This window comes from Osmia lignaria, chromosome 9 (assembly GCF_051020975.1).
Source record: "Osmia lignaria lignaria isolate PbOS001 chromosome 9, iyOsmLign1, whole genome shotgun sequence".
NCBI classification, from domain to species: domain Eukaryota; kingdom Metazoa; phylum Arthropoda; class Insecta; order Hymenoptera; family Megachilidae; genus Osmia; species Osmia lignaria.
In genome coordinates, this window is record NC_135040.1 from 13,405,842 (window position 1) to 13,426,787 (window position 20,946).

The 20,946-nt window shown below is 40.2% G+C and overlaps 4 protein-coding genes and 1 long non-coding RNA gene across 6 annotated transcripts; 3 read left to right on the forward strand and 2 right to left on the reverse strand.

Moving 5' to 3' along the window:
- Positions 1-409: 409 nt before the first annotated feature.
- LOC117606963 (ubiquitin carboxyl-terminal hydrolase 31) lies at positions 410-12,251 on the reverse strand. Its single transcript, XM_034330103.2, has 4 exons — positions 11,183-12,251; positions 2,514-2,887; positions 1,033-2,443; positions 410-951 (listed from the first exon to the last, which is right to left on the reverse strand). The coding sequence occupies exons 1-4, from the start codon at positions 12,065-12,067 to the stop codon at positions 820-822; spliced, it is 2,802 nt and encodes a 933-aa protein (XP_034185994.1). The 5' UTR covers positions 12,068-12,251; the 3' UTR covers positions 410-819.
- LOC117607026 (uncharacterized) lies at positions 2,883-4,936 on the forward strand. The gene is made up of 3 exons (XR_004582119.2): positions 2,883-3,797; positions 4,439-4,521; positions 4,607-4,936. It is a non-coding gene; the product is annotated as an uncharacterized LOC117607026 (long non-coding RNA).
- Positions 12,252-12,649: 398 nt separating the features above from the next.
- Positions 12,650-14,231, forward strand: LOC117604724 (uncharacterized). Its single transcript, XM_076690253.1, has 6 exons — positions 12,650-12,822; positions 12,905-13,163; positions 13,248-13,371; positions 13,432-13,582; positions 13,625-13,838; positions 13,902-14,231. Exons 1-6 carry the CDS (start codon positions 12,650-12,652, stop codon positions 14,082-14,084), a joined length of 1,104 nt encoding a protein of 367 aa, XP_076546368.1. The 3' UTR covers positions 14,085-14,231.
- A 19-nt stretch (positions 14,232-14,250) lies between these two features.
- yellow-g (L-dopachrome tautomerase yellow-g) lies at positions 14,251-17,250 on the reverse strand. Of its 2 annotated transcripts, none has more exons than XM_034332908.2 (6): positions 17,109-17,250; positions 16,658-16,993; positions 16,088-16,280; positions 15,511-16,024; positions 15,022-15,436; positions 14,251-14,958 (listed from the first exon to the last, which is right to left on the reverse strand). In XM_034332908.2, exons 4-6 carry the CDS (start codon positions 15,994-15,996, stop codon positions 14,729-14,731), a joined length of 1,131 nt encoding a protein of 376 aa, XP_034188799.2. In that variant the 5' UTR covers positions 15,997-16,024; positions 16,088-16,280; positions 16,658-16,993; positions 17,109-17,250; the 3' UTR covers positions 14,251-14,728. The 2 variants fall into 2 exon arrangements, with proteins under 2 accessions (XP_034188799.2, XP_034188792.2); XM_034332901.2 differs by having other exon boundaries at positions 16,088-16,295.
- Positions 16,731-18,132, forward strand: yellow-g2 (L-dopachrome tautomerase yellow-g2). Its single transcript, XM_034333170.2, has 3 exons — positions 16,731-16,972; positions 17,030-17,285; positions 17,432-18,132. The coding sequence occupies exons 1-3, from the start codon at positions 16,731-16,733 to the stop codon at positions 18,053-18,055; spliced, it is 1,122 nt and encodes a 373-aa protein (XP_034189061.1). The 3' UTR covers positions 18,056-18,132.
- The last annotated feature ends 2,814 nt before the right edge of the window (positions 18,133-20,946 follow it).

A 20,946-nucleotide genomic window follows, 5' to 3' on the forward strand; every position in this document is an offset into this window, starting at 1 on the left:
ATGCTTATTATGATTTGCAAATGACATATCAATATTAATTATTGAGTTAAGGCCACTAGTGGATGATACAAATACAATATAAATATTATATAGTTAAGCATAGATTCAAAGCAATGGTCATAGCGGCTACACGATGTGTCCATACAAGAATTATTCTTGTAAATGAAGTTACTCTAACACGTGAGCCCTGCTACACGCAGAATTCACTTATTGTCATAGTTTCATTGTAATGCGACAACGGGCGACTAATAATAAACTAACAAGTCGCATGAAAATTTCTTTGACACACTTATACATTCTTGTTGGACACATGTAGACTTTAATTACCTATTGCATTGAAGATCTATAAGTATTTAACAATAGAGGATTCGTAATGAGGGATTCTTAGTTCCTGATACTGAATATAGTATTTGTCTTCTCCTTAAAAAGTCATCTAATAGCTACAATGTACAATACAATTCACGCAATTTGTATATAAACACGTTATAAATACAAAAATCACTAATGCCTCGAATTTCGCTTACATTCTCAATAAACACTCATCGAGTTCACAATTTTTCCTTTCATTTTTATAAATATTAAGAAAACGGAAATAAGAAAAACTCGATATTTTTACACGGCCGGTAAAGAAAACATTTATATACGTATATAAATTTAGAGTTCAGAGAAAGATTTCCGATTACCATCTACACGAACGGACCTAAGTTTCACGAATAATTGTCTTTTACTAATTACTAATTCGACCGTTTATACACCCTATTCCAGGCACTATACATTGAGCGTTGCTCGAGCCAGAATAAGTCTGGCTTAAATTGTGTGTTACAATGTCGATTCGTGTATTATCGTTGTGTCTGGATCACTGCTGGCGCTATGAATTACCGTTGACGGTGGCGGTGGTACGTGCGGTGTTAACGTGATGGACGACATTTTTCGTACCGGTTTAGGCGAAGCCTAGAAAAATAAACATGGAAAGTAGAAACACAGTATACACTATTAATTTACAACAGTACACGTGATCGCCTCTAAGCTTACCCATTCCCTTCTGCAAGGGGCTTCGTCGTCCGAGTAATGATCAATTTGCCCGATATCCGTTTCAGTCGCAACGTTCCTCTTCTTCGGCTGCAAGGTGGCATAATTACGGCACCCTCTATTGAAGTTCGTCATGTTCTTCTCTTCCACGATCTTATCCTGGCACAATACCTCTTGCGATTTACTTTGATTATTGTTCGTGGCATTGCTGTTGGTCTTGTTATTGAAATAAAATGGCGGCATTTTCGAGACCCAATGGTCGAGCCCGGATCCGGCCGAACTAGTGGACGCGGCCGAAGAATTTCCCGAATTATTCGTTAAGCCCCTTCGTTGATAAAACAACATGTACGCAGCGTTTGTTATTAAATTTGTATCATTCACTGCTTCCACTCTAGTATCGTCGAAACAGTACCACTGAGTGTCATAAGGGTTTCGACAGAAAGCGGTGTAATGACCGCCCTGTAAATCTTGACCATGATGATTGCAAATCGCGTAGAGATCGTAAACGTTCTCGTCGTACTTTGGAATATTCTGTTGACGGGGTCTAGGTTTCTTCCAAGGTGACCAACCCAATCCACCTAAACTACCCACGTTGTTATGCGTCTGAACTCCGTTATGAGCGAGATGAGGAGTCATATCGAAACCGTACAAAGGAAAATCCACTAACATCGTCAATTTAGACGTGGATCTTTGTTTAGACTGCTGTCGGAATCTCTTTAAGTGAATAACCAGGATATCGGGTAAAGACCAGAGTCCCAGTTTCTTCACAACTTCTTGCTTTTTATTACAGTACGGACAGTGCCACGCGTCCTCTGCTCCTAATATCTCGGCCCTCGTATAAAGATCGAAGCATTCCTCAAGGGTAACAGCACCTCCCAACTCCGAGTTAGTCTTCAATTGTTTCACGCTCGCGTGTTCCTCGATCTGATCGGTGTCGTCCTGAATAATATTGCACTTGGTAGCTTCGTCCCATTCCAGAATCAATTTCACGTGTTGCGGGCCGGAATCGTCGGCGCAGAGAGCAAGCGCTTGTTCAATTTGTTCGGTATAAAGAGGATGCTCCACGCAAGGATCTATGCATGGGTGTTCGTCTTGGATGGGTGTCGCTGCCGGGTCAGCTACACGAATGTTGAACAATCCAGGACTTTGACTGGACGTAAGAACATCGTCAGCTAGAACACTGTGCATCTCCTTTAACAGAAGCTTTTGTAAATCTTCGTAGGATGTTTCCCTGGACACCTGCATAGTGTAAGGACTGCCAAATCGCTGCCTTAAATCTCCTTTCGCAAGAACGTTGATCCATACTAACAGGATGTATGCTTGTTCCGCGGGTTCCTTTAATTGTGGCAGTTCTATACAATACAGTGGGTCGTTCTCTGTGATCACAGATAAAGGTTGGCAATCTGAGAAAGTCCTACGAAAGATGAATATACTTGTAAGTGTTTCCTAATCGAATAAATAAATAGTAAATGTTCGTTAAATACCTATGGAATCCCTCGTCGTGGATTTCAGTGAGCAACATGTGATTCTCATCGATTCCAGTGTCGCTGGCCAGAATCTCACGGAGTTCTCTAACATTGGCTGCCTGATTCACGCTCACACCGATCTTTACTTGCCTCGGCTGCTGCGACGTGTAAAGCACGTTTACGAAAAGGTTCATTTGTCGATGATTTTGCGGCACCGGTACCGACACGCAGAGAAAAGGATCGAACGTGTTCGATTGTCGGTGGCATCTCGGACAGGTGAGACTAGAGCGAAATTGCGCTTGGAACACAGCGTGCACGAAGGAATTATTGCAACGGACATGATTCGCCAACGTTTCAGCCGCCACGATATCGTCGGGTCTTCCGAAGGAATTCTGTAAACAAGGAAAATTTTCAGATTACTAATCCGAATGATTCGAAATATTTGTAAACGCTCGAAACGTTTCTTATCAGATATAATTGTGCCAGATACCGTGATCTAATTTTAAGGCGAACCAGCTGAGTAGACATTCCGAGAGAAAACGGAGAAACTTTCTAACGCGTGAACCATTATTTTTCTTTGTTACACACGGTTCACCGGCCACCTTTTTACAGCCATTTCAGAATTTCTGGAATGCACCGTGGAATCACGGAATTCGAAGTACGTACGTAGTTTCTAATTAGTAGATTTTTACAATGAAAATATTGAAACTTTCACAGCGAATATTTTCGTAAAACTTCGATGTCATAGAATTTTAACATCTAGGAAAATACTCGGCTGTTATCGTAAGATATTAAAAATGGCAAAGCCGATGACGAAACGCTTAATCTTTATCTGGAGAATCGTAAGAGAGCATCGATTACGTTTTATGAGAATGCAAATAACGATGCACATTTTGTTAAACTAATTAGTGTTAAAATGAAGTACAATCAGTGATCTCGAACATATAATAAATGCCGCTAGTGTCGCGACTGAATTTTGTATTTATTTTCTTTTTAACCAGCATGATTGAAAGCCGCGACGCTCGCAGAATCAGTTTATCAAAGACACACAGAGGAGATCATTTATAACACATGTCGTCTAATAATAACCGTCTACCGGCAACTCCGCTACCGTCTATGATGTGTTTATCCTGGATTTCGCAATAGGTCTGATAGAGCAACCAGACGCAAGTGGAATGTACTAATCAACGCCAGACAATTGTCGTTCGTCTGCGAAAATTCACGTGTTTCTACCTTTTGAAACATTCCGTAACATCGGGAACAATGTCGTAACCAGCGGCGCAGAGATAACCGATGAGAAATGTACGTGCAAACATATTTAAATGTATCCTGCAATCTATATTTCATTCGATACCGGATATTAAACGCGTACGCTTCATATTTGCGTGTTTACTTAGTGCTGAGGAATGACTGGAAATTTTTTCAATGATAATTTAATTAGTCTGGTCGAGAGTATTTTTTCAGAGATACGAGACATTAAGCCTTGCGTGTTTTTCCCTATGTCCCCTTTCTGATCAGCGGATTCCCCGGACACCGGTGGCTCGTTCGGCATAGAAGGCTTCCCTTAATCAGATCACGAAACTTGTGTTTTCATGACCTTCGAATTACATTTTTTTTTACCACACGAAACACGTACGATCGTTAACTTTCACGCAGGAGAAAAAAGTGTAACGATTAATGTTTCCTCTTTGCTTCCAACACTTCAATGAAGTATATACAATATAGACTTTCTCCGAAGATATTCGAGTTCCTCGCACAGATGTCGTTACAACGACGTAGGAAAAGGAAGTTAAGAGAAAATGATTTCTCCCCCGCGAAACGTAGGCTTAATTATTTAGCGCAAACGATCGTTCTTCACGTGTACTCGAAACGTGATAACTGCTGAGCTGTTCACAGGATGTATCACCGATCCGGTTGCCGGAAGTAATTTTCGATGCTTACAGGTTGTAACGACTCACGCTACAATTCAGGACTTCGCAATTGGTCAATGTCACGTTGGTACACGTGTACCGGTAATAATGGTTGGGTAAGTTTGCTCAGTTGGTCAGTAACCTTATGAATGCATTTATTGTCATCTTTATCATTTTTCTAATGTATACCCCTATTTTCAGGCCTCGCGTGGACCACACTCCCAAGTCATTTATTATTTTATCCCTTTTCATGGGCCTCGGCTCAACCTTCATATTTATTTATTATTTTTTTGTCTTTAAGGGCCTCACGAGGCCCAACCCTTTATCACTGCATCCCTTACATGTCTGCATCCCTTATATCACTACATTCCCTATATTCCTGCATCTCGTATATGCCGGCATTCCTTATACCTCGGCATCCCTTACATCTCTGTACCCTTTATATCCCTGTATCCTTTCAACCCTTACAATAAATATATTATAAATAAAATACTTATGGACCCTGATTCGAGTAAAGGTAAGTAAAGGTAAGTAAAGTCTCGTGAAAAATAATATTAAATTTAAATGTTTGGAAAAATTTAGTTCCTATTTTTGCCGCCAGGGGGCGCTGATTCAAGGTCTGAAATTTAGTTCACATTTTTGCCGCCAGAGGGCCAGAAATGGACCAAGGTTTAGTTCCTTTTTCCGAAACCAGATGGCGCTGATTCGAGGCCGAGAATTTAGTTCACATTTTTGCCGCCAGAGGGCCAGAAAGGGTCCAAGGTTTAGTTCCTTTTTCCGAAACCAGATGGCGCTGATTCGACATCGAGAATTTAGTTCACATTTTTGCCGCCAGAGGGCCAGAATGGGTGCAAGGTTTAGTTCCTTTTTCCGAAACCAGATGGCGCTGATTCGACATCGAGAATTTAGTTCACATTTTTGCCGCCAGAGGGCCAGAATGGGTGCAAGGTTTAGTTCCTTTTTCCGAAACCAGATAGCGCTGATTCGACATCGAGAATTTAGTTCGCATTTTTGCCGCCAGAGGGCCAGAAACGGTCCCAGGTTTAGTTCCTTTTTCCGAAACCAGGTGGCGCTGATTCGACATTGAAATTTTAGTTCACATTTTTGCCGCTAGGGGGCCAAAGTTTTTGCAAAATTTAGTTCCTTTTTTACTGCCAGGAGATGTTATGGTGGGATGCAAGGATGTACAAGGATGCAAGGATGTATAAGGATGCAAGGATGTAAAAGGACCCACGGATGTAAAAGGACGCAAGGATGTAAAAGGATGCAAGGATGTAAAAGGATGCAGTGATGTAAGGAGTGCAGAGATGTAAGGGATGCAGTGATGTAAGGAAAGCATAGATGTAAAGGATTTTTTTTTTAACGTGGGGAAATCTTGTATAAGACCCCCCACCGACCCCTGGGGGAAGGCGGCGGGGGAGTGTTAGATTCCTATTGACTAAAACCCCACGGCGACCGACTCTGGCGCTAATCAAGTGGTCATCATTCAACGAACGTCTTAAAGTTAACGCAAATAATCTTTACTATGTATTTTTAACAAAAATTAACAAACGATTGTAAGAGTACACATATGTGACACAAAAAAAGTAGTTCAAATAAAATTTATAAAATTAATATTAAAACTTGTATAATTACTTTAGATTTACATTTAATCGATTAATATTAAAGTAAACATTACTCTTCTTGCATTCTTAGATGCAAAATCGTCTTATGGGGCAGCCGCCTAGTCTACCTAGGCCTAGAGCCGACCCTGATTCGCTGAAATATGTTTCAGTAGATCAAGTCTTTCAATACATATGTAAATACTGATTGTTACCGACTGAACGTGCAAGTAAATTCGATGTTTCGACTTTAACCAGTACTGGTAAACAATCGATATAACGAGATTAAATTGGTCACTATTGGAAGTTCGATACAAACGGATTCAATATTCTGGCGCAATATTCAGTGGAAAGTAAATCTTCATTATCACATTTAACAATTATTATTTTTACTGCCTTTTATTGCGTACACCAGTTCTCGTTAATTGCACGCGGTAATAAGTAAAGACTGCACCAGGGTCATCTGGCTACGTGCAGTTGGTGATAATTAGACGAGCAGAGAAATAGTAATTAATTTAGTATTACGATTCAGCATGCGTAACAATACGCGAAGGTCGTCATAGAAACGGGACTTTGTAATTAAGAGCATAACCGAGAAATCGGAACTCGATACGAGCTTGTAAATAAAGAGATAATAAAAACACTCCATTCCTTGTTTTGACACTACAAGCCTTTGGAAATCTAATGAAACTTAATTACGCAATTTTCGATGAAATAAAACCCCGATAACGATTAATCCGAAGGAAAAAGAAAACGATCGATCAAGGGAGGGATAAAAAATTACAGTGACCGCTAACGTGGAGAACGATGACTGTTTCGTGGCCCCATTCAAGGTCAATTCTTGTTACGGTACTGCTGGTTTTGTCTACTACCACCGTATTTAACTGTACGCTAACTGGAATGATCGGAATGAGAATAACCCTTCGAACGTTCACAAAAGCAACTAAATATTATGAACATTTTTATCAATGTAAAATAAAGTCGATTCGTTTAGAATGTAAATAATTCGTCGTCGGACAGAATGATTTATTACAGAAACATTTGTCAAAACGTAGCAAGAAGCAAAATAACAGCACTGGTAATCCGTGTCGGACCGAAAGTGTGCTCTCTCAGGTTTCAAAGTTGAAGCTCGTTGGCAAATTTTTCAATGTCAAACTCGATCAAGCAAACTAAACGTTTCTCGAATGATTTATGATGGCACTGTACGCGTCGATACTCGCACCTGTTTCAATTCTAAAAAGAAACATAAAAATATACGGGGTTATTTATGGAGAAACGTGTATTTTGGCGCCAACGACGAGTGCCTCGAAAAGTGATCAAAATTTCAATCGCCCGTTTGACTTTACAAAGCTTCCATGTATTTTATTAATCTTTATCAAATATTCCATTTTAATATAAAATCTGACCAGTGAGAAAATAATCGCTGAATATTCATGTTATTCAAAATAAACATCGTATAAAAAATATAGTACTTTGGAATAATAATTTTCACGTTAAGACGCATTAATTTTCCAACAGATTTAATTTCCCAATCGTCAGAGCGAAACGACCTCTCGCGACATAAAAACGCGCATCGCGTTGCACGTGCACAAGGTCGCGGCGAAGGTAACGTTTCATGGCGTGGCGTGGCGTTACGGTGGTCTTTCCAATTTTAATCCTACCTGTTTCAATAATCTTCGTCTACTGTTTAATAGTACACGCAAGAAACCACCGACGAAGGACGTTGGTAAATTCTATTCGGCCTGGTTACGAACGAACGCGTAATAAAGGAAAGAACGATAAGAGATAGGCATCGGTAATGAGAATGGTAAAATGATCGACTGAGGACACGCGGTGTTTGCTTACGGACGCCTCGAGCAAGAAATCATTTAACAAAGAATGGAATTGACTCGCCACGCGTAAACGGGCATATAATCGTATCTGCTACCGATAAACTTGCTTCCACGTAATTCATGGTGAATTTATGCGTAGTCTACGCTGAAAACCATAACGCATCATCTATGAAATCTGATTAGAACCCAAGGGGAGTTCTCTTTACAGGAGAAACTCGTTAATGATAATTAAGATATTTTGCTCGATTAAAAGATTTCAACGTCGGGATACACGTATACTCGTTACCTGGCATGAGTTAACGATGTATTTAATTATGCAAATACCGGCAGAACAAATCGTTTACGTCGGCGCAAGTGTTCTATTTGCACGCACAGTGTTTCAAACAGTTATATTTCTCTGTGTTAATGAAGTATGTAAAGTAGTTTCATTACGGTTTAATTTATGTTGAGTAATATTGCGAGTTCAACGAGGATCCCAATTTAAAAAAAAGGACGAGAAGTAAGGATCTTATCGCGCAAGGTCAACGATAGATGGCAGCGTCGTTTAGCACGTGCTCGAGTGGCTCCATGCATTTTCAGAAGCTCTGTCTGGGACACTTTCCTAACTGTCGATTCTGGAAATCGCATCGATGCGTACAGACATAGAGGCGCGTCTATTGTTAACGGAAGAAATTGCAAATGCGATATCCCGTGACCGAAAAGTAACTATCCTTCCTAAGTATAGAAAATAAGTGGCGGCACGCATGGCTGAACGGACGATGCAGCTACTTTCTACGAGAGGAGGCGTAAACGTTTCCCGAAAGAACGTCTTCGAATTTTTCAAGGCGTTTCAATGACCGGTTTCGTCGAAGTCGGTCAAAGCGACTGACGAAGGGCACTCGAGAAAAGAGAAAAAAGAACTGGTCACGAAAAAGTGGCACGAGTTAACAAGCTACAGAAGCGATACGTCGGACATTGTTGTTCCTGATCTGGATTATACTTATTGACTCGTTCTCCAAAGATCGCCACCTTATCTGATGTTTGACAAACGCAAGAAATGGCTGATAAGATAGAAAGAAGCAAGATCCCGCGACTGTACGAAGGAGAGAGAAGACGGTAACAAGTTATGGTAAATGTGTCAAATGCTTCAAATACCGACGCTTGGGACCTCGGTGGAGGAAGGCAAGAAAAAGAAAAAAAGATGAACGTGCCATGGGAGATAAGAAAGTTGGAAAAGGGAAATATTTTCTTGAAAGAAAATTGTTAGGGTAAAATAGAAAGTTTATACGTCCGATAAAAAGAAATTCCACGGTTAAATAATCGACGATTAAATTTTACCGAGTTAACCATTAAGGTTGTTAGTCACAGCAGAAGCGAGAAGCGTAGGAAATAATTTCACAAAGGTTTTCACTTCGGTCAAAAACACGATTATTCGTGCAAGTATACATGCGTCAACTGTTTAAAAATGCGACTATAAATAAAACTCCGCGTGAATAATTAAGAAATGAATATTATGCAATTCAAAGCACGGTTAAACGCAGGTGTATTCATTAGGTAACATCTATGGTAATCGTGCTAAATTTACAATTTGCATTAAGTGGTTGTTAAAATTGTTAGTTGCATATATTACGTAAGAATGAATTGAAACGTGTATGAATCAGTTGTTAGTCATCCGTTTACATATTCTCTTCTTTATCGCGTTTATGAAAATATTTCCTAGGAGAAATAAGAGAAAAGTGGATTTAAAACACTTTCAAAATTCTCCTACGTGAATCATAGAAATATTTTTTTCTTACGAAAGAACGGTGTTGTATATCGGCCGATGGTAAAGACGCGCGTTAATAAATACTGTGGAACGATTAATCTGGTATTAACGACAGCGAGGACGATAAGAGAGAGAAAAAAGCATAGAAATTCTTTCAGGCTTTGTTCCAGCTTTCTTAGCCTTTCACACTTGTCCTGGCTGCGAACTGTTTGCCTTTTGTTCAACGAACGGGATGATTCACGATTCTGTTTGCAGTCATTTTTCTTCGCCTCTCTTACCTCACACCATTCATGTAATCGCGGCCTCGCCGTTGTAAACGAGCTAGGCGAATGCAGCGTCCACAAATGCACCGAGCTCAAACAATGATCGAAGATGAAACGAAAAAATGTCATCAATAACGATCGCACGCATCGCGAATGTCGTTTCAAATATTCATGGAATAGATTAACCACGGTAGGCGCGCACGCAACGCACTTTTTCTTATTACATCATTTATCATTCGAGCATCACCATGACCGACGGCAGAGTTCACGGGGCCCGGGGCAAAAATCAATATTATTAGCCAACTAGTTTCTAAGATTGAAAATCTTGATAAGAGGGTTATAGTATTTAGACTTTCTGTCACTTTTGTACAGGTCAAATGGTAAGAGTTATTGAAAACATTTTTTTTTGCAACTTCCGGTCTGACCGGAAATAGCCGAAAAAGGGTTGGCTCTAGGACACTTTAGCTTGTTGAAAACAGATAATGTATTACTATGTTTCTATTTGAAAATACGGAAGTTCCCAACCGCAGGGCTCGGTACTTGAGCCGACCCTGAGCATCACGTTCAGTGAATCAGCGAACTAAAATTTGTCTCCTCTTATTTTCCTATCTCTCTATGCGAGATAAAAAACGATCCACTAGTCAAGTTCGCGCTTATTGAGTGAAGACTATTTATAGCCGGAAAATGCAATAGTCTGTCTACGTTTCAGGAAATATTTCTATTTTAGGTGAATTATTGAAAGCTTACAAAATGAAGACACGTGCAACGTCTTATCGATACGGTATCGCATTGTTACATATATCTTCAACAGCAATTAAAAGATAATTGATCACACGACACGTGTTAAATCTACCTCGATAATGTAATAAATGAATTCAGCGTGAATTCAATGGCTTAGAAAAAGTGATCTCTACTTGTTCTTTGTTTCTACTGGAATGTTCACTTTCCCGTGAATCCCTTGAGATTTCAATGGTTCCGTTCAGAAAGCGCGGCACGTACAGATTTCGAACGTGAAATAAATTTAGGTTAAGGCCTGATCGCGACCGTGCGATCGGCTAGCCTCCAGTGTTTCTCCAAGTAATAAATAAAATTTATTCAAGGTTGTGTTTACATAAACGGTCGTCTTCGCGCCGCGAGAGAAGCATAAAAAAAAATGTAAAATTTCTCAATATTTTATCGATCCGTAGAATTCGAAAAGTCTATCTTAAGAAAACGATTATCTTTATTATGTAATCAATTGCCGTGAATGATTATATACCGGCTTGTTACACATACAGCGCGAAAGATGCTGCGCTACACTTAACCTTAAAAATCGAACGAAATATCTTATCTCTCACCTTGATGATCTTGTATTTTTTCTTGGTCGCTTGATTCAAGTCCTCGTGCACTTTGTCCAATAGCCAGAGCAAGAACTCTTGAGCGTCGTGCTGGAGATTCCCTCGGTACTGACTACCGTATTTGTCGACGACGCTCTTAAACGCGGTGCTCATCTCCGGATCGTACTGACAGCTCCATATAGCTTTCAGCAGAAGGGCTAATTGTTCTGTAATCTCACCTTTGGTTCCGTACTTCTTCGAGTTCAGTTTGTTTCTTCTCGATAGATCGACCTTGTATTGGTCCAGCACGAAATACTCGGCGAGTATGTCCGTGTGAGAGAGACACTGTAGCACGGCGTTCATAAAACACGTGTTACCGTGATTCCGTAAACCAATAACTCCTGGCACTCTGTCCGGTGGTATATGAGCTGGTCTAGGTGGTGGCACCCTTATGTCCCCGGCACTGGACCCGAGATCGTCCCTGTGAGACGTTTTGTGACTCTGAGTAGCCACGTTCGACATGTGCTGTACCATCTTGTTGATGAACTTCTTCCAGGATGGTCTTCGAAATACCTTCTTAACACCCGGCCTGTCCGGGTAACTTTGACTGCCGTGCAATCGGCCCATATTTTGTTGCATGGTGTCCACTTGCTGCTGATGTTGCTGCATATTGTTTCTCTCTTTGGCGCTGGTCGTACCGCTACTGTCTTTCGAGTCGCGATTCTGTTTAGGACGTCGTCGTGACATCCTCGTGGCACTTTGAAACGGATTCCTTGGCAACGTGAACGTACGCTTTAATCGCGAGGCAGGATCTCGTGTTTTTGACTCTGATAATTTAACCTCTTCCACGCCCAGCTCACCCTCCGACACCGATTTCATCACAGCACTGGCCTTCTCACCGTCCATCGCCGGCCAACGGGAACACCGTTTGTGTTTCCGCCTGCCGTTCACATCACGATTATACACTAACGATCGATCCGCGCGTCTTTTACATGCCGTACGTCAGAAACTGGCCGCGGAAAAAACGTCATACGAATCAACCCGCTCTCGTACACTACGGCGGCCATTTGCCTTTATTACGGGCTTCCACGATTCCATCACGCTTCGAGCATAGAATACACGCAATGGCTAATCGGACATGCGCTTTAATCGCGATTAACGCGCCATCTGTTCGCGTAGGTCTCAACTATTACCATTACCGACATGTCGGTATAGCAGAATCTCTTATCGACTGTTGTTACGATACTGCTGTTTTATCATACGATCTAAAATACCGACGTTATCGACTGTTTTATCGCGCACGAATTTGAAACGATGATCTTTATATAAAATTATTGCTTCGCTAATCAAATGCACACGTATAAAAATTATGACCTGGAATTTCATAGACTGCTGATTCGTCAGTTACAAAATACTTTAGCTTACACTGACAGTACTTTGAAAACGATCTGCAAAATTTCAAAAACCTTTGTCCTGACAATTTTTACCATGATTGTTCACCGGATCGCTGTTACTTGTATCAAAATAACATTATTCTTTGCTTTCGTTTTTCTTCCACGAATATCCACTTGTTGGGACTTTGGAGCTGTGAACCTGCCGAAAGACATTTTTATTGGGAAATTTGCTGTCTGGAGAAATCGCGCCTTCTTATCTATATCAAGGTATCGTAAAAGTGTGCAATGACAATTTATTCTGCAATGTGAAAGGAAAAATATATGAAAAGATTTCAAATTGACATTTTAGAACGGAAAGAAACGAAACTTTGGTAAACAGACCAATTCTGTACGAAGCGATTTGGCCTGAATCTAATTTTCCAGTGGTAAAACGTAGCAAACTATTCTCATCTAATTTGCATAATAAACTCATAAACGATGGATGTCTCAGATCCATCGTGGAATTGGATATCGATACTCGTGGACGTTTATGGTTGCTCGAAGTACCTCAGAACCATGATTGTTCGGCTAGAATCATCATTTATAATTTGAGACGAAATAATCAGTTGGTAAGAGATAAACTTGATGAGAAAATTTTTTCATAAATTATTTTTATTATCATAAATCATAAATTATATAAACTGTTTTAACAGGTGTCATCTACGGACTTACTGAACGTCCCAACGAAAAATTTACGAGCCCTCGCCGTTGATTCTTCCGGAAGTAAAGCGTATTTGGGAGATCCGGGAGATGAATCAATCATAGCGTTCATACCTGGTATAATAAATCGTCGAAAATGAAGTTTCAAATTCAGTTTCAATAAGAATTCTGTTTCAGAGGAGGAAAGGTGGTGGCGGATAATGATGATTCATGGACCGGAAGTTCCACGAGTTGTCAGTACCGACATCGCTATATCTAGAAAGAATTCGGCGTTGTATTTGAGTGGTTCCAATACTCTTCATTTATTCAGTATAAATTTAGAAGAATTGTGGAACGAGCAGAATGTTTCTCCATTCGACGATGTAAGTAGAAAAACTTCAATCTGTAAATATATTTTTGAACAAAGCTCAGAATGGTTATTTTGTACCACGACTTACCAGAAATCACGAAATGTCACGGTTGTTTGGCACGGTACCAAAATGGGAGCTTCCTCAGGGCTGATCTGCGACTTCAAGGATGGTCTTCATTATTTCATGTCCTCAGAAAAAGCCAGTGTTCGTTGGGACACGAAGCTTCCCCTCAAAGTAATTCCACTTTTATTTCTCTTTCGCTGTATAGGATATAAAATTCTTTGCTTTTGTTTGCAGGCCGAATACCATACGATTCTTGTGCAGGATGAACATTGTCCCTGTATAACCGATTATGCAATGGACAGCCAGAAGAATTTATGGGGTTTAATAAATTCAGAGTGCCCATTTACCTTAGAAACACCATCGAAATTGCACCTCAAATCGCGAACCATTAAAATCTTAAAATATCCTATTTTTTAAACTGAATCCTTCAATTTTTTAACTATCAATCATTCGTCGTGATGTAATCATCAAATCATGTATCATTAGTGGAAAATCCAGTTTAATAGAACGATTAATTATTTAATTTTCCTTTTGTACGTTTTAATACATATTACAAATACTTAATCATCCTGTTTGGTAATTAATCGAACCTGTCCATACATGGTTAATTAAAGAGTTAATCCATCAAACAGTATTATATAAGGCTCATTTCAGCGCACGATATCTATCTGGAACGAGATCGACGTCGATGATTTGCAAGGACTAACGAACTGGTAGTTGCGTTTTCATGCGTATACGTTGAGTAATGATTATTGCGAAAAGATATAGGTAATTATGCAACGATTAAGTCATTCAGCGCCTTAGGGATATCTTGTAACACCAATGGCTATAAACCTGATACCATGATTAAATACTTAAAAAATAAAGGGAACCAATAAAACTGCGTTAGTTACGAGTGAATTTATTATGCACGATGTGTTTCATCCAACGAACTCATCGAATGATCGTCGAAGAATAGTATCTAACACTGGTTGATTTGTCCAGGTTGAATCTTCCTCGAAGGGAAATCAAACTTTGTACATGACAATTGGAGTTTACAATATCCAACCGAAAGGTTCATTTCAATATTCCTCGCAAGAGTTCACCAGAGGATGCAGCGACACCGATGCACCTGAACAACTGACAGCGTTATCAATATAATCCTGGAAGTTACTTTCAATCACCCACATGAGTCCTTTGTAACCAGGAATGACCCCGGTCGGTAATCTACAATCGCCAGCCTTCTGCACCAACAGGAAGTTGTCCGAGACGAAGGGAGTCTCCGAGTTCCACATGTATACGTTCGAATCACCTGGAGAACCAATTGATTAACTTTCATTCATCGAAAAATGATCACAAAAAACTTGAAACTCACCCTTTATTCTAAAGAAGATAGCCGAACCATTATCGGTACCCAGTAGTACAATTTTATTCTTCTTCCCACCAATGTCCACTATGGATCCATTAGCATTTCCGGTTCTCAGATTGCTAGCTTTGATGGCGAACATCCTGCTGGAACCCAGGTAGGTGAAGTAAAGCACCTGGGTACCACAGCTTTTCCTTATGAGCGCCAGGTATAACGCGTCCGGTTTGTCCATGCCGGAAGTGACGGCAGAAGGAAGGACCACGCGATATCCACTGTCAGCTGTCACGTTGTAGACGATGATGGCCCTGGTACCAGCGTCGGAAACGTATACGTATACCTGGCCATCGGCTGCGTAGTCGACAGCCATGTATTGCAGACGAGAGGATGTGTCAGCCAAGGAGCTTAAGTCGATTACTTTGACAACCTGGAATTCCATGAAATTTACCATTCGACGTGCAATTCCTCTGATTTATAATTTCAATCTGACAAGTGATATACCTTTCCACTGTTTGCGTTTACTCCTACCACCTTAGGAGGACATCTGCGCACAGGTTGCTCCAGAGTGTTGACGATGCCAACATCGAGAACCCAAAGGATGCCCTGCATGTCCAGGGCAATATCGACGGCGCTTTGCAACGCTTGACAGTTTCCTTCTTCCTGGATCGCCCAGCAAGGGAAAGGAGTTATCTTCGGTGCACAGTCGCTCGATTTCAAGGATAGAACACCAAGAGTGAAGGGTACACCTGGTTTGTAACGTGGCAGGGCCAGGATAGCCTCGTTCTTGTACACCTGTGCCCTCGTGGCGATTACGTTTCTAGTGATGTACCGTCCACTCGTTTCATAAATATTTTTTGTACTTTGACAAGGCCAATTTAAGCTCTGTCCTGAGAGGACCAACGATTGCGACACATCTTGAGTGGTGTAGGTCAACAGTGAGTCTTTCACTAAGACCATTAGACATAGGGTGATGCACAGTCTCTTCATCCTGTCGTTCGGAGTGGATGCCTGGAGGCTGTGGATAAAGAAATAATTAAGAATTTAACGAATAAGACAATTTGAATAACGAGACACTTACGAGATTCTTGTGGAGGTGGACACCCGAATATGCTCGCCTTAAATTCGATCTTATGCTTATATACACACGTGAGATGACGATAATTCAACGATTACTCGTTCGTGCACATTCGCTATGTTTACGATGAAATCTCTTCCGTTTTTCGCAACACTTCCGTCCGGACGAGACCTTTGGATCAACAAGGAAGCGCTTCCTGCACGAACGTTTACTAAACAATTAAAGAATTCGTGAAGTTTCACACTAGAAATCATTTATTAATAATCAACAAATCTTTTCTCTGTAACATAATAAATTATATGTAATTTGGCAAATAAACTACATGTATTTTGCATTAAGAAAGTGTAATTGTAAGCTGCTTTCAATTTTCCCTCATACGCAGTATTTAAACTTTATTCAATTAAAAATCAGTTTAATAATATAAATTAATAAACATTTTTTATCAATGAATGATCCGGAAACGAAATAAATGAAACAACGCTAATGAGTAGCGGAACGCGGAAGGATGAAAATCGTTCCTGCCGAAACATGAAATATTTTGATAAATATACACGTTTTGCAATCGATGGTTACCTCGTATATAACTGGCGTAATTTTAAAGAATTATCAGTTGAGTCGAGATCAGTCTTCAACAGTCTCCTCGAAAATGTTTTTTAAAGAAAAATTTCTCTCCGCATCCGCGTTGATAGTCAGCCTCTTGGTGGTTGACGTTGTAGCAACATTTGATATAACATTGAATAGTAACGTTCAATGGACAGCTGGAACCTTCCAGTGGCCATGTCCAACCACGAAGAACATGTTCAAAAGCAGTGGACGATACATTCCTAAGAATGTGATAGCTACCAGAGCTGCCATTTTCAACGACGACGCTATTGTAGCTTTACCCAGGTATATTATAATAAACATCCTCTATCAATAAACAAATTTAATCGATTTTTAATTCAGGTACAAGCCAGGAGTGCCAGCAACCTTGGCGAAAATCCAAAAGGATGAAGCAAGTTGTGAAGCAACACTGGTACCATACCCTTGCTGGTCTCTTCAGGAAGAAGGAACGTGCACCGCTTTGCAGAACGTCGTTGATTTGTATTTGGATCCTAGGAATATTCTCTGGGTGTTGGATACGGGGGTGGTGAACACTTTGGACCAACCTCTACGCAATTGTCCACCCAAAGTGCTCGCTATTAATGTCAGCACTGGCAAGGTAGGTGCCATCATTACTAATATCTTCAGATTCTTCCTACTTGAATTCTATTATAATTACACCACCCAATTAAGTACTACTCCTTCATTAACAATTTACTCTAACGACCCCAAAGAATAATATTAACTTACCTTCGTTTCTTCTAGCTGGTTAAGACGGTAGAACTCACCGGTCTGACCACGTCCACATCTCGATTGCAATACGTGGTAGCGGACTACAGCCCAGACGGCAGGGTCTTCATCTACGTATCCGACGCCGCGTCAAGGGCGATCCTCGTGTACGATGTTACTTCCGGTCGTGGTTACCGCGTCGTTTTACCCCAAGCCGTCACTATAGGCTGCACCAGAAGGGACGTCTTGTACCTGGCACTTCTTCGACGCTCAGACGGAAGTACTTGCTTAGTGTTCACCTACCTAAGCAGCAGTCGTATGTTCTCAGTGAGAACGGAACATCTTCGAAACGGTTCGGCAAACGGAAGAATCCACGATCTTGGACAAAAAGCAAAGAAGATGATCTTCTTAGGCACGGACAATGGCAGCGCTCTTTTCTTCCGGTACGAAGGAGAGCCGGACATCTACAGATGGGACGCGACTGCCCAATTCAATCCGCAATGTTTCCAATTGGTTTATACCAGTAACGAATGTTTCCTGGCTACTCACGTGGTGGCTGATTATAAGAGAGGAAGGATGAGGGTTCTGGAGTCGAATTTCCCTGATTACATGCAGGACACCGTGGGATGCGGTGCCAATCAAGCCCTTAATCTCATGTAATTAAGTGAACGTTCTTTTTAGTGTATTCTTGATGAATTAATCGACTTTTGAGCATACCAATGTATAGACTTTCTTATTTATTCCTTCTCCTTCTATGACGGGGTGTTATTTATTTGATTAGAGCGTACGCTTAAAGTTTTGAGAATTTAGCAATATCGTCACTCATGATGGCACATTGCGATCTGACGCAACGATACGAAATTTAGAAAATGAGAATAAATATAAAGTTAACAAAATTGAAAATAAATTTACAAGAGAAAATGGTAGAAAACTAAATCAGAAATTCCTTTAGTTTTATAATGTATTTTGCACTTCAGAGTATACTAGCAATTGTCATTTCGAAATGAAATTACAACGGTAGAAATGGCAAACTGGCAAAGTAGGATATTTTTATAACAGCATGTCAGTTAATTACGGGCTGTTTTAGTCGGATATTTCTACGCCAGTGCGTCAAACTAGCCTATAAATCAAGATGCAAATCGTTTCGTGATGTTGGTCATGTATCCTGCACTGCCAATGCAGCGGTACAGAAGAACTTTACTGAAAAAAAAGAAAAGGAAACCTTTCTCTCCTACAATCACTCCGTTCGGCGGCCAGTTTGATCGAGATTAGTTGTCCTGAAACTGTTTCAAAACAGTTAGAACATACAATGGTGTGTAATGGTACTTGTAAATCGTTAATGTTTATATGAATAATAAAATAGTAATAGTAAAGAAAATAGTTGAATACTTAATTCAACGTTCCTTTCGCTTCTTCCACTATTCGGGTTGAATTACACAAATGGTATAATTTTCGAACACTCTTCCCGTTTGTTGCATCGCGAAAGGAGCTTTCCATGAAAATTGATATACGGTATCGAATTTGGTTCCTGATTCAATGCGATTCCGATCAGTGAAAGTGCGACGATATATTGTTACGCTATGCGATATCTATTCGCACGATGTTTCTTTTTTATTTTCGCATTAATTATCGTTTATAACAGTTAATACGCGTGTGTAATAAATTCAGTCGAAAACGCCATATATTTATTTTGATAAAATCTGAACGCTCGGGTAAACGCGTAACATGATCGATGAACTCGGGTAATTAACTAATGAAATTTGATTAGTCAATAATGGAATTTTTTTTTTTTTAATCAACATCCAATCAATTAACGCTGCGTAACTGTTGTTTGTCGTTCCGGACGATACGCTCGATGTTTCCCCAAGAATTTTAGCGTAGAGGGTTTATATTTAAGGCGTGAAAACAAACCTTGAAAATTATGAATATCCAGAAAATATTTAAATTCTTTAGGTTCGATAACTTTCTCTCTGTCAAACGTTTCCTTTGAAAGATCTGATAAAATGTTGAAAAGCATGCGTGCGAACACGTCCATTTTTGACCGCGCGATTATTCGTGTAGTCACTTTGTAAGAGACTATTCGATCGGATCAATTTTCGAACGACAACATTTTGTTACACCACGGAGCTTTTCGAAATCTTGATCAGAAGGTGCGAGTTTAACACGGTGGACGATTATGTTTTGTTAATTACAATTGTTCTCCGATAACGATAACAATCGGGCAATCCTTAGCACGGTCGAGTACCGTTGAAACATTATACAATAAATGGACTGTTCTTTTTTTTTTTATTTTAACAGTAAGATTAATTACACGGCAATTAATCATATCTCGTTTCGAATTATGCGGCAATTATACGCTGATGGTAAGATGTATAGGCTATAGTTTGTTAGCGAAAATGAGAAAGTGATTAGAATCTAACGTAGCTATATCAGGTAATCCTGGATTGGTAAAAACCGGCTGGATAAATTGGAGAACTTGAAGAAACGAAGGAGAGAGCAGTAGAAACTAGGAAAGGGACTTGTAATCCAATCTCTTTATGGACATAGCCAAGCCTCTTGCAAACTTGAAATAAGGAACAATTTTTGTGCGCCATTCAAATTCTGTAAAATTTTCAATAATTTATTTTGAAAGAACGATTAACGACTGTGTAGGCGTTTAGTGAGGGAGGAGAGGGTTTCGTCTCCCCGGACGCCTTTGGTTCGGACTGGGGACCGCTAGGTGGCGACGAGATGATCAGTGTTCTCGCTAGCGGTCGCCTGGCATGTAGTTCAAATATACATATATGTGTTCCGAAAAGCGGGGATCGTCTGTCATTAACTCCGCTGACGAGTCTGGCAGACTACAACTAATAAATTATTTTTTTCTTTGGTTTTCCTATGACCGTTACTTTTAGAACAGCATGTACAATAATGCAGTGCACGGTCGAGCGGTTACAAGCTGACTTTCCAAGCCGGACTTGTACGCAACGGCGGAGGGAGAAAATGAATTCGGCATGAAAACACATCAGTGGTCGTTGAATGATATTACGTAAGAGTTCTTAACAACCTTGCAGTCCGCATGTTGAATTTTTCCCTGTTTTTCTCGTTCCTTTGGTGAATATTTCAAACGAACATGTCCAAATAACGTGACAATAGAAATGGTTTCTTGCGAGGGTACGCAAACCGCAATCTTTCATTGCGTTCTTCTTCTTCTATCGATGATTTAACAGTTTCGCTATCGGCTGAAAAAACTTGGCCGAATTCTTCGTATTTTTCTGACGTCACAATTTTTCGTATATCTGAATTTAATAGCTTATTTTAGAATAATTTTCTCATTCATGGCTGCAGGAAAGAACCGAATGATTCTGCAGAAAAGACACGTGACTGACATTCTCTGTTCATTCTACTCATTCATCATCTACTGTTACCCTCGCAGCTGTGCTGCAACTACCGTTTTTCAATGGTCAACAAACGGATTTAACCCGACGACTCGTTATCTAATATAGTACCCTCGTGGACGTACATATACTTGCTACTGTTCAATGGTATTCATCGATCAAATAAATTCGAGG

Bases quoted from the DNA above. Each gene is read 5' to 3' on its own strand.
- LOC117606963 (XM_034330103.2), bottom strand. From the start codon at position 12,067: ATGGACGGTGAGAAGGCCAGTGCTGTGATGAAATCGGTGTCGGAGGGT. The intron at 2,444-2,513 runs GTATTTAACGAA...CATCTTTCGTAG, and splicing joins CACGACGAGGGATTCCATAG to GACTTTCTCAGATTGCCAAC. The intron at 952-1,032 runs GTAAGCTTAGAG...TTATTTTTCTAG, and splicing joins CCCCTTGCAGAAGGGAATGG to GCTTCGCCTAAACCGGTACG.
- LOC117604724 (XM_076690253.1), top strand. From the start codon at position 12,650: ATGATTGTTCACCGGATCGCTGTTACTTGTATCAAAATAACATTATTC. The intron at 13,372-13,431 runs GTATAATAAATC...ATTCTGTTTCAG, and splicing joins AATCATAGCGTTCATACCTG to AGGAGGAAAGGTGGTGGCGG. The intron at 13,583-13,624 runs GTGGAACGAGCA...CGATGTAAGTAG, and splicing joins AGTATAAATTTAGAAGAATT to AAAAACTTCAATCTGTAAAT.
- yellow-g (XM_034332908.2), bottom strand. From the start codon at position 15,996: ATGAAGAGACTGTGCATCACCCTATGTCTAATGGTCTTAGTGAAAGAC. The intron at 15,437-15,510 runs GTATATCACTTG...ATGGAATTCCAG, and splicing joins TAAACGCAAACAGTGGAAAG to GTTGTCAAAGTAATCGACTT. The intron at 14,959-15,021 runs GTGAGTTTCAAG...TTGGTTCTCCAG, and splicing joins TATCTTCTTTAGAATAAAGG to GTGATTCGAACGTATACATG.
- yellow-g2 (XM_034333170.2), top strand. From the start codon at position 16,731: ATGTTTTTTAAAGAAAAATTTCTCTCCGCATCCGCGTTGATAGTCAGC. The intron at 16,973-17,029 runs GTATATTATAAT...TTTTTAATTCAG, and splicing joins GCTATTGTAGCTTTACCCAG to GTACAAGCCAGGAGTGCCAG. The intron at 17,286-17,431 runs GTAGGTGCCATC...CGTTTCTTCTAG, and splicing joins TTAATGTCAGCACTGGCAAG to CTGGTTAAGACGGTAGAACT.